Source organism: Rhinatrema bivittatum, chromosome 11 (genome assembly GCF_901001135.1).
Source record: "Rhinatrema bivittatum chromosome 11, aRhiBiv1.1, whole genome shotgun sequence".
Taxonomy (NCBI): Eukaryota; Metazoa; Chordata; class Amphibia; order Gymnophiona; family Rhinatrematidae; genus Rhinatrema; species Rhinatrema bivittatum.
In genome coordinates, this window is record NC_042625.1 from 68,743,475 (window position 1) to 68,755,995 (window position 12,521).

The 12,521-nt window shown below is 44.2% G+C and overlaps 1 protein-coding gene across 2 annotated transcripts in view; it reads right to left on the reverse strand.

Annotated features, from left to right (window-relative positions):
- Nucleotides 1-1,449: 1,449 nt before the first annotated feature.
- GPR4 (G protein-coupled receptor 4) overlaps nt 1,450-12,521 on the reverse strand; it is a 63,902-nt gene continuing 52,830 nt past the window's right edge. For both annotated transcript variants that reach the window (XM_029572088.1, XM_029572089.1), the window contains exon 2: nt 1,450-3,146. In XM_029572088.1, coding sequence (XP_029427948.1) covers nt 1,698-2,771 — 1,074 coding nt within the window. In that variant the 5' untranslated portion in view covers nt 2,772-3,146 and the 3' untranslated portion in view covers nt 1,450-1,697. The remainder of the gene's footprint in view (nt 3,147-12,521) is intronic.

Genomic DNA, 12,521 nt, shown 5'->3' on the forward strand with positions numbered 1-12,521 from the left:
ACTCTACTCTCTTGTGTTATATACAATCCACTTCCTCACCCTCATTTCTCACCCAGACACCATATAGCAGGATGCTCTCCCATCATCTGAGGGTGAAGACACTGGTTGGCATCCTTCTATTCCTAGTTGATTCTTAAGACTTAAGCTGGAGAGTTTTGCATAGTACTGTATTTATAGTCATGCTTTTAGCACGGTTCATGAACTCCTCACTCTCCTGTCCCTTTAGTGACTCCATGTTTTTATGTGTTGTCCTAGACTACAGCCTTTTTTTGTTTTTCTAAAGAATCTTCTGTTGCAGCTCTGGCTTCATTTCTGCTCTCACGCATTTATTTTTGGGTGCTCTGTATCCAGGGCTCCGGCATACAGGACCAAAAAACCTCCTCCTGGCTCATGCAAAGTTGACCATTTACATTACCAGGAGGCAGCTCTTGGATGGGTCCTTTTTCGGGAGATGGTGCACTCCCAGATCCAAGCAGAATACTGTATTGCAATGCCTACTGGCTCAGTGGATGCCTTCACAGAATGGTATGCTCTGTTTGGCCTCTGTCCCTCCAGACTATTTTTTGCAGTTGAATATTTAATTTCCCCTGTGCACTGTATTTCATTGTTTAATTTGCATTCACATTCTCACTGCTTTTAGTTTAGATCAATTCTTTTTTTTTTAGTTTCCTTTAGGAAACTAAACTGATGTTCACGGCTGGTCCCACTAACAGATCAGTTGAAACAATGTACAATAGATCTAATTATTTTAGGGTGCGCAATAAGGAAATCAGAACAAGTGCCTATATGCAGTGGGGTAAAAACAGGACTGGATCAGCCTGTCCTGAAAATCTGGAGCCAGTTACCAATCCAAGAAGTAGCTATGTTCAAGAGTGCAAATCCCAGGTTTATATTTATACTATTCATGAGACATTTGCATACAAAGGGAGGAGGGGGTCCTAGTTTAAACTGTATCCTCCATGAGGATTCAAGAAAACCTTCTGATTGCTCATGTGATGCTGCTCTGTGACTTCCAGCTCATATCTGCCAAGTTTACTGTTTCAAATTCACGTTTTGCACATTCATTATTACTGAACATGGAAAATGGAATGTGATGCGAAGAATGTGTTCCTGCCTGTAGCTGATGTAAACCAAAAACAAAATGTCCTTTATCTGACATCGTTAGCTCATCTGAGGCATAAATGCAGCAAACAGAGTTTCAAAGCCTCATTACACATCTTCTTTTTAACTGAGTATTCTTCCTCAGTGTGTAATCAGTGCGTGATATACCCTTTAAATAGTGCCTTTGTGGTATGCATGTATGTGTGTGTGTGTGTGTGTGTGTGTGTGTGTGTGTGTGTGTAGCTGCTCACAACTGTTGAAAAATCTCATTGTTACTGCCTGGACAGTGAAAGGAGAGCATGAAGGATGTTTCAAGGATCTGGGATCACGCAGACCTACCACTGCAAGCCAGTTTCACTGTTTAATGTCTGAATTTGTAAAATTTTAAAAAAATGTTTTGTTTTTTTTTACTACCTTGTATGTGAGCCAACCATCAGGGCCAGGATCATGCAGGCAAGCTGCTGGTCTGTTTTTAGCCAAGTGCCCTTTATTGCTGGATGGACATACCAGGAAAAACAAAGAAAACACTGGCATGTCATTTACTATGAAACTTACAGTGTATGTGATATAACTTAAGAAGGAACAAACAAGCAATCCTATTTATTCAAAGTCAATATAGTCATTTGTAAGTCCTCATCCCTAAGCACTAGGGCGTCAGAAGGACTGTAAAAGCTAGTCTTCTTAGAGGAAAGAGGGGTCTCTACTGTGAGAGAAGCATTGGCTACCTCTTGGGCTTTAGACCCGCTGAAAAAGCGTACCAGGGAGGCCAGAGTCTTGGTGACGTCGTTTCGGGCCCCCTCATTGACAAAGCAGTACAGAATGGGGTCGGCCATGCAGTTGAGGCTGGTGAAGGCCAATGCCATGTGGTAGCCAACAAAAATCTTCTCCTCGAAGCCACAGTCACAAGGCTGGCTGAGGTACATGGCACTGCGGGTCAACAGGATGATGTGGTAGGGTGCAAAGCAGACGAGGACAATGATGATGAGGCTCAAGGCCAATCGCTTGATCTTGGCCTTCTCCTGCTTTTCAGTGGAGACATTGCCCTTCACAGCCCGCAGGATGCCTTGGTAGGAGAACAGCATGAGTATCCAGGGGAAGAAGAAGCCAATAAAAATACGGTATAGGTTCATCCAGGCAACCCACTCCTCCATGGGGTACTTTTCAAAGCAGAATGTGTGGTTGTAACGGTCATTGAAGAGTTCGTTATGGAAAAGTGGGGCTGAATTAGCACAGACCTCAATAGTCCACACCACTACACTGACCCCCACAGCTGTCTTGACCCGCCGGACTCTGGCAAACTTCAGGGGGTGAGCCACGGCAAGATAACGGTCCATGGAGATGCAACAGAGGAAGGCAATACTAATATAGATGTTGGTGTAGAAGATAAAGCCAAAGAGCTTGCATGACTCTTGGCCATGAATCCAGTCATCATAATGCAAGAAGTAGTCAATCCAGAGTGGCAGGGTGGCAATGTACAGCAAGTCGGCGATGGACAGGTTCATTAGATAAACACCTAGTTCATTTTTCTGCTTCACCTGGAGGTAGGCAGCCCAGAGTGCCATGCAGTTGGCTGGCAAACCAATGATAATGACAATGATATACAGTGTTGGTGGGAAAAGATGATCAATCTTAGAATTCACATCACAGCTTGGTAGAGTCACGTTGCACATCTTACTCTGGGTCGCCTCTCACTTTTGTGTTATGGAGGTAGGGGAAGAGGGGGATGGGTATGTCTTCTCTTCCCTTTTTTATAATTAAATCCTTGGCTCCAGAGATGCCCATGGAATATATTTCCTGTTTCGGACTCTGAAGCGGTGCTTCCAGAGGAGTAAGCAAATCATGGTGGATTCTTCTTGAAGGCACTTCTGGGACAAACATCCACTCTTCAGAGAGCTTCCTGCTCACTGACAACCCCCTCCCATGAAAAAGAGGATCCTCTGGGTCATTGCAACAGATGCGTGGGATGCACAGGAAGCGCCTGCTCTTGTCTCTGAAAAGTGCGTTTTCTCTCGCTGTCCTCAGCCTCTCCCCGATTTCCTTAGTTTCTGAAAGAGAAGACATCAAGAGAGGTTTAGAGTATTTCATCAATTTTTTTGTTTTGTTTTGTTTGTGGCTAGTAAGCTTCGTCCTGGGCTACCTGTTTCAACGTCAGCCCACATTTACACCTTATTCTCTCGATCTTCCTCTAATGTTCCCCACCCGAGGAGTGCCAGTGGGCATTAGGACTGGTCAGATTTATCAGCTTCATCCCGAGGCAAGGGATAACAGTGACCCAACACAGCGAAACTCATCCCCTGATGCAGCCTGTCCCTCTCTATTTATTTATTTACTTCCTTCAAAGATTTCTAGCCCGCTCTAGGCAAGGATTACAGAATAACGTTCCTTAGAGCAGAAAGTCCTATATACCTATGTCTGGTATAAGTGGAACAAGTTGTTTCTCCCTTTTTTCTTTCTTAGCCTTTCTGCGCAGTATTCCCAGGGCTGTGACTCTTTTCAATGCGGATTTAATAAAGTGAAGCAGCTGGAAGCCTGGGTCTAGTCCAGTTCCTTCTTTATTTCTGACGCTTTTATATTTCCCACCTCAAAAACATGCTGAGAGCACCCAGGGAGTGCAGGGTCCTAGTCCCTCAGGTATTGGGGTCAGTCACTTGAGCATTTTCTCACTGCAGTCAAAAAAGGAGTTTTGTTTTTGCTTCTAATTTATTCCATCTTTCAGCTGTAAGGGCAGATTTCATGAAATCATCTCTGTGTGAGAATCCAGAGTCAGGGACAGAGAGAGACAGAAAGTCAGAGGACTGGTTTCTTCCCTTTCTATGTATTCTCAGCTTCCCTCTCTGTCTTCTTTTATCTCTTAATTTTCCCTCTGTCTCATTCCCTCCCTATCCTTCCTCAGGCTCTTCACCTTGCTCCCTCTTTCCTCCTTGATGCTTGTTTCTGCCTCTCTGTTCTGTAGCTCTTTCCCTTTTGCCTTCTCATTTCCTCGTGCTCCCTCTCTCACTTCTTAGTCAGTCTCTCTCTCTCTCTCTCTCACACACTTTCCTTTTCTCTTCAGTTCTCTTTTGAGAAAAGTAAATGACAGCTGGGGATAAAACAGTTCTGTATCCCTGAGAATCAGGACGAGGTCTCCGGGCGCCGATGGGCAGGCCAGTGATGGGCGAATGAAAAGATCATAGCAGTATGTGGGGAGGAAGAGCCCCGGCTCTGCTATAAAGCTGCACCTAGGGGAATGGGTACAGTCCTTTCCCTAGTGCCCCAGTGTTATTGTGAAGCTAAGGGCAGGAGAGAACTAAGCCTCATCTTCAGCACTTTGATGCTTCCAGTCTGCTCTCTGTTCACATTTTCTAAAATAACAGTAATAATAGAATGGGTGTGGGTCACACATCGGGCAGGAACCAGCAAGGCTGCCGACTCCTTCTTTCTGTAGTAAAGAAACAAAGCAAGTTTCCTTTCTGTAAACAGGGCTCTCCATAGACAGCAGGATGCATTAGCTATGACATGTGGATGATGTCATCCGACGGCGCCGAACAGAGGCCTTCTCTCTTAGCTCATAGAGGTTTGGCTTTACTGAGTATGCATGAGAATTCCCATGCGCACACTGCCACGCAAGCCCCTCAGTGGATTTTAGAACTTACCTTTAGCTAGGTAATCGACTCTTCAAAGAGGTGGGTGAGTTTTAGCATGGTTAATTCATCCTGCCGTCTATGGAGAATCACATTTTATGGTAAGCAAACTTGTTTTTTCCATCAACAAGCAGGGCTGAATTAGCCATCACGTGTGGGGAGTCCCATGCTAAGGGTTGCAGTGAAGTACTTACTGAAAAGGAACCCAAGTAGACTACTGGGTGAACAGGCTGTGCAAAATGGCTTGTCCAAAGTCACTGTCACTGTCACTTCTTGATAGATTGTCAAGACAGTAGTGGGATATGAATAAACTGCAATGAGATGCACTTTGACCAATGACATACTGAGGCCTGAAGAGGCCAGTGATAATAAATACTATAGCAACGTTTTTGGCCCGCAAGCAAATGGGTCCAGGGAGCATGTTTGACACCAGGATGAAAACTTTTTCTATTTCAAACTGTAAGCTCTTCCAGATGAAATCTTCCTAGTGGAGATTACAATATCTTCAACTTCCTCAGGTATTGATAGTGAGAGCAATCCAGTATGAAACGGAGGTATTTCCAAAGGTATATGAGGGCATACATCCTGTTTACCGCTTTAATGAAGGGCAGAATAGTGTGGAAGGAGTTCATTTTAAATTTCTCCTGTAACAGGATTTTGTTAAGTGTTTGTAAATCCAGGATGGGTCTCAGCCCCCCTGATTTCTTAGGGATAAAGAATTAGCAGGAGTAGGACTCCTTGCCATGGTCTTTGGGAGGGTCAGGTTTTATTGCTTGCTAGCTGAGAAGTGACTCCATCTTGTAACGTAGCGGGGTGAGTGAGACAGATCCAGATTGAAGGCCAAACAATAGTGCAAAACTGTAGGACAGGAAAAATGCATACAGTAACCAGACTCCTCAATTCCCCAATGATCTTTGGTGATTTTATGTCACTCTTCAAGGAAAAGATGGATCCTTCCCTCTGTCAGAGGATTTGAGGCCTGAGGGTAAAGTCTGGTCAAAATTTAGGCCCAGGCTTAGGCTCAGCTTGTTGTGGCATCTTCAACTGACATCTCTTTTGCTAATGTTCATGAGCCAGAAGCTGTTGCCATGAAGTCCTGTAGAGAAAGACTAGATGGCAGTATGTTGCTCCTTAATTTGGGTCATTGTTTCCTTGATCTTGTCTCTGAAGAGGATGTCCCTGGAACATGGCATATCAGCCAACTTGTCATGAACGTTTTCACGCAAGCTGCTGGCTCTCAGTCAAGCCATTCGGCAAGCTCAGATGGCCACTGCTGAAGATCTCACTGTTGTATCAAATGATTCATATACTGAGTAGAGAAGATGATGTTCACACTCTTCTGCATCCAGAAGAACCCACTGATAGTTTGCCTGATCTCCATCCATTGATTGTATCAGAGTCTTCAACTTGTTGATGCATTATGTAGAATTAATGAACTGTGATGCCGGCATTGAGTTCTGAAAGAGCTTCTTTCCAAAATTATTCAACAAAATTATCTTTCCAGAAGTATCCTTTTTTCCTATTATCCTTGCCTGGTGGAGTTTGGAGAAGATCCTGTCATCTTAGCTTTAGCACTGACTCCACTATTCCAAACCCTGGGGTTTGCTGAACTCTATATTTGATATCCAGTTCCTGGCTACTAGGGGACAGGATGCCGGATTCTCCCACATTCTTGTTTTTAAATTCATAGGATTGAATGAACCTGGATTGCTGAAAGCTCGGATGGACTTTCCAGAATTTGGAGAAATCTGAACACCTCGGTTTGGGGTTCCTTGTCCTTGTGGATGTTGATTCCCAAAGTCTTACTAAGTTTGTCCAAGAATTTGGAGTATGAGAGGTCTTCTGATGGTAAAGAATGCTCTGGCATTTCAGGTAAGGCATCAGAGAGAATCCCATAGATCCTTTTTAGAACTGAGAAGTGAAGGGACACTAACCCATGACCCCAGTGATGATCAAAGCAACTGGGGTGGGTTCCTCAGTATTCACAGAGGGGAATATTCCTGGGGCATGTGTTACCTGGTCTATGGGCTGCTGTACTCTCTGACCAGGAATTGGGGAAGAGACATCCTCTTCAGAGACCAATATAAGTTTGTCCTCTTGAGAAGCTCCAAATGGAGACCAGGAGGGAACCTCTTTCTGGATCAACTGAACTGGTGGAAACGTGGAAACCAGAGGCACCACAGAGCATATCAGATCTGTAGTCTCCAAGATGAAGTCCTTGCTCAAGTTGAGGGGATGGCGATAAGGATGCCGAGAGAGGTAAGTGTAGAGAATCGCCTTATTTATTATTTTATTTATTTATATTCCGCATTTCGGCAGTTTAAAGTGGATTACATTCGGGTACTGTAGGTATTTCAGGGCTTTTTGATCATTCCCATCTTGAATACATTGAGTGCACTGATGGAGGTAGGGACCAGTGCTCCAATTGTGCTGAGGAACTGAGTTCCAATTGGATTTGATGCTGAACGCAACAATGGAGCAAACAACTATGTTGGCTGAATCAAGGTTCAATGTGTTGATGGAGACATGGGGCCCAAGGTCCCATGCATTGATGGCAGCAAGGACTTGTGCATAGATAGCACAAAGGGCCAATATATCAATGGTGTTGGGGCCTGGTGCATCAGTGCCATGTGCGTGAATGGAACTTCACTGTTTCAGTGGCAACAATTGTACCATCTGCTCTGATGCATGGTGTTTCTTTTTCTTATGCATCAGGAGGCCCTTGTTCATGGAGCTTCCCGCTTTGGTTTGATCCCAGCTGAGCAGTGGATCCAGGAATCAGTGCCGCAGAAGAGGGAACTTTTCTGGGGCAGCTCCTGCTCAACTTGGCATGGAAGGAGCTCAAGCACCGCTCTGCGAGGAGGTACAACTCTAGGTTTTTACCAACCTGAGAAGTTCTTCCATCTTCCAGGCCCTTTTTTTCTGGCACCTCTGTGACATCTGGCCTCAGTCATAGCAGTTAGATGCGTTGTGGTCTGGCCCCAGTCATTTATATCAGATGTGTCCATCGGTGACAGACATCTTCTGGCCACACATGAAGTCCTTGAAACCACTGGACGTGACCTTCTTGGAGCCAGATATGTTAGATTTTTATTTTTATTTTTTCACTAACTTTTTGCCTTTCTTTTTTTTTTTTTTTTACTAGTAGCATCAAAAAGTGCTGTTGAGGGGCTGCCGAGGCAGCAAGGCAACTCAAAGTACATTAAGATTAAAAAAGAAATTGTGAAAGTAGCAAACAACTTAGAGAGAGAGAAAGTACATGACCATCCAGGAGCTCGAACAAAAAAAGACTGAGGGGCTGACGAGGCAGCACACATGGTGTGAACTCTCCTGTGTGCTCAGTATGAGCTAGGAGAGAAGGGTCTGTCCAGCATTGTTGGATGATGTCACTCACATGTCATGACTAATTCCACCCTGCTTGTTAACAGAGAAACAGAGCTTATCTATTTCAGACTAAAAATATCCTGACCAGATCCTACTAATGAGGAACTGAAAGAAACCCTAAGGGCTGGTTGAAGAAATTCAGTCTGTGTGTATGTACATAGCAACTCCTGACAAGACTCTGGTGACGGCCAGATGTGAAAGACCAAGGAAAGGACAGAGAGGCCATGAACAGCACATCCTATCTAGTCTGCTCATCCACACCAACTCTACAATCCCCACCACTCCCTCAGGTCTCCCCTGTGCTTGTCCTTGACTCCACCACCTCCACTGGGATGCTATTCTGCGCATCCATTACCCTCTCTGTAAAGATCAGGGGTGCTCAAACCGGTCCTACAGGCCCCCACAGCCTGTTGGGTTTTCAGGATATCCCTAATGAATATACATGAGAAATATCTGCATACACAGGAGGTAGCACATGCAAATAAATTTCATGCATATTTATTAGGGATATCCTGAAAACACGACTGGCTGGGGGGGGCCCGTAGGACTGGTTTGAGCACCCTGCCTTTCACCCTCATCATCCCAAGTTTCAGAGCTTCCTTTTTATTAAAAGAGACACATCTGCTATGCATTGATACCTTGGAGATATTTACATGTCCAGGGGCGGATTGGCCTATCGAGGGATTGGGCATCCCCCTGTGGGCCGATCGCTCCAGTCACGTGGTCTGCCATGTGCGGCCATGACAGAGCCGCACTCGGCAGACCATGTGATGTGTCCTGGGCCGGCCTGGGCGGCGAATACCTGGGCCGGTCCGACATTGTGAATCCGCCGCTGTACATGTCTCTATCAAATCTCACTTATCCTGCTTTTCCTCTAGGGTATACATATTTAGAGCTTTAAGTTTGTTCCTGTATTCTTTACAACGCAGACCTCTGACCATTTTAGTAGCTGCACTCTGGACAGATTATATCCGGTTTATATCCTTTTGAAAGTGCGGTTTCCAGAACTGTACACAGTATTCCAAAAGAAGTCTCATAGAGGGGCAATGTCCCTTCCTTTTTTCTGCTGACCTTCCTATTTCTATGCACGCAAGCATCTTTCTGGCTTTTGCTGTAACTTATCCACCTGTTTGGCCATTTTGATATCATCAGATATGATCACCCCCAGATCCTGCTCTTGTTTTGTGCATAGGAGAATTTCACCCACTATACATACTGCTCCCTTGGGTTTTTGCAGCCCAAATGTATGAATCTGCATTTTTAGCATGAAATCATAGCTGACAGGGCATTCCTCAAGCTTTACCAGATCCCTTCTCATGTTTTCCACATCTTCCTGGTTGTTAGATCCCTTCTCTTCTTTTTTTAACACCTTCCTCAGTGTTTACTCTGTTGCAGATTTAGGTGTCAAACCTTTCCCAATAGTCCTTCCATGATATCACTTATGAACATGTTGAAAAGAAGCAGTCCAGGGACTGATCCCTGTGGCACACCACTAATAACACCCCTGTCCTCGGTGTGAACTCCATTTACCATTACCCTTTGCTGCTTCCCAGTTTCTAACCCAGTCAGTCACTTTAGGCACCATACCAGGGTGCTCAGTTTATTTATAAGTCACTTATGTGGAACTGTGTCAAAGGCCTTACTGAAATCCAAATACACTACACCTAGTGTTCTCCCTTGATTTAACTCTCGGTCAGACAAAGAAATTGATCAGATTAGTCTGACAAAATGCTGCCTTGGATCTTGTAATGCATTGGATTTAAGAAACTGCACTATCCCTCTGTTTTAACAGCGATTCCTTTAGTTTGTTAACCACAGAGGTCAGACTAACTGGCCTGTAGTTCCCAGCCTCCTCCTTACTTCCACTTTTGTGACGAGGAACCACATCCGTCTGTCTCCAGTCCTCAGGAACTACTTTTGGCTCTAAAGAAACATTGAAAAGGTCACCAGCGGAGCTGCCAGAACTCCTGTAAGTCGGATGGATCCCATCTGGCCGATTGCTTTATCGACTTTGAGTTTAGTTAGCTCCTCACAAACACAGTCTTCTGAAAATAGTTTGAGGTTTACCTCACTTCCAATCCTATTTGTGTCCATTTTTGGTGGCCCTACTCCTGGCCCTTCCTCAGTGAACACTGAACAGAAATATTGGTTAAGCAATTCCACTTTTTCCTCGTCAGCCTCTACATATGTATAGAGGCCAGAGGGATAACACTAAAAGAACAGAACAATGTTATCAGCCAGTGTCTTTAAAAGAAATATTGCTTAGTCCAGCCCAGTAACTCAGTGGCAGTACTGCAAGCTGCCACGCAGAGGTCCTGTGGTTTTATTGCTGGGTCAGATTGTCCACCCTCCGAGTCGTCGGGGGGATGTTGTGGAAGCAGTGTTCACACCATTTGCAGGGAGAGCATCCCAGTCACTGCAGAATGGCGACATCCAGTGGCTCAAGTTAAGGCCTATAATTGTAGGACTCATACGGAATCCTGGTATATGTTCCCTGCCAAGAGGACTTCCACTGCAGAGGCTGGATTGAGTTGGAAAGGGGTTACAAAAACCAAAAATCCCTGGGCAGTCGAGAATGAAGACTCATGGTGCCATAGTTCCAATTGTAGCCTAAACCTTAAATCAGATCCTTGTCATTAGAAATTTGCCCTTTACTTAACCTCTAAATCTGCTGAATGAGTGATTATTTTTCTATTACAAGAAATGATGGCATGGCTCTCCCAGGCCTGTTTACATATATGTGTGAAGGTGTACATCTGGGGGGAGTAAGGTTGTATTCTAGTGATTGTTACAATTTGGAATGTAAACCGCCTTGATGCTGCTGGAAAAGGCAGGTTATAAAATTTGAATGAATAAGTAAATACGTAAATAACTAGTGGAGGTAGCATGCGGTGATTTGGGAATTCCAGCAGTGATACTTGGAGCAATATTGGTGTGACTGCTGGTTTCACCCAGCCCAGCAATGCCATCCTACCCTGTAACCATCTCCTAACTATGTATGCCTGCAGTAGCCTAGGAGGATCCATGAACCACAGGGCCCTTGTGGGAACTGCTAAATATATACTGCCACATTCCTAGGAACCTTACCACCTGTCTTCCATACTTCTTCAGCATCTGTACCCTGGGGGAGTGGGAGATGGGTGACTGGTGGAGGCCTGTGTGTGATGCGAATTGTCAGGGCCAGTGCAAGAGAATTAGTCATCCTAGGTGAAACTTGTAGCCTTGTTCCCTGCTGCCCCCAGCCCTTTCCACACATAATTAAAAATTATGCACTTACATTAACAGAGTTTACATGAAAAGACATCAAAGTACAATCTTCTGAGGTACAAATCACAATATGTACATGCACTACTGAGGTACCAACCATAAACTACTGCTTAAAAAAAGACAGTTGGAACCCATACGGAATTAGGCCATGTATTCGGTTTGGGCATGGGCATCAGAAAGCCATGAGTAAACTGAATTACAATTACAATATAGTAAACCTCCCATGCCAAAACAGTACTAATTGTCAGCCTTCAAACAGTAACAACCCTACCTACGAAGAAGGCAGCAATCCAAATATTAAACCAGACCCTAAAACACCAATGCACTTGCTCTTAGGAAGACAAAACAAACCAAGCTGCTATTGATTCTTACACAAACCACACGCTAGCAGAATGCTTCACCTCAGTCACACATGCAGAATACAGGCAGACCCTCACCAAATACAGAAAAAAAAGAGACTATAAAGCATAAATAAAAACCTGCAGACAAAAACTGAACTGGAAACTGCAACAAGACAGACTCTGTATGTAGTGTAACAATGGAAAAACCGAAATATTACCATTTCTCATAAAAAACATCAAACAATAAAATCAAGAAATATAAAATATCATAAAAACATAAGATATGCCATACTGGGTCAGACCACGGTCCATCAAGCCCAGTTCCTGTTTGCAACAGTGGCCAATCCAAGTCACAAGTATCTGGCAAGTACCCAAACATTAAATAAATCTCAAGCTACTATTGCTTATTAATTAATAGCAGTTTATGGATTTTTCCTCTAGGAACTTATCCAAACCTTTTTTAAACCCAGTTACACTAACTGCTGTAACCACATCTTCTGGCAATGAATTCCAGAGCTTAACTATGCACTGAGTGAAAAATAATTTTCTTCGATTTGTTTTAAATGAGCTACTTGCTAACTTCATGGAGTGCTCCCTAGTCCTTCTGAGAGAATAAATAACCGATTTACATTAACGTTTTCAAGTCCTTTCATGATTTTGTAGACCTCAATCATATCCCCCCTCAGTCGTCTCTTCTCCAAACTGAACAGCACTAACTTCCTCAGCCTTACCTCATAGGGCAGCCGTTCCATGCCCCTTTATCATTTTGGTCCCCCTTCTCTGCACTTTCTTCATTGCAACTATATCT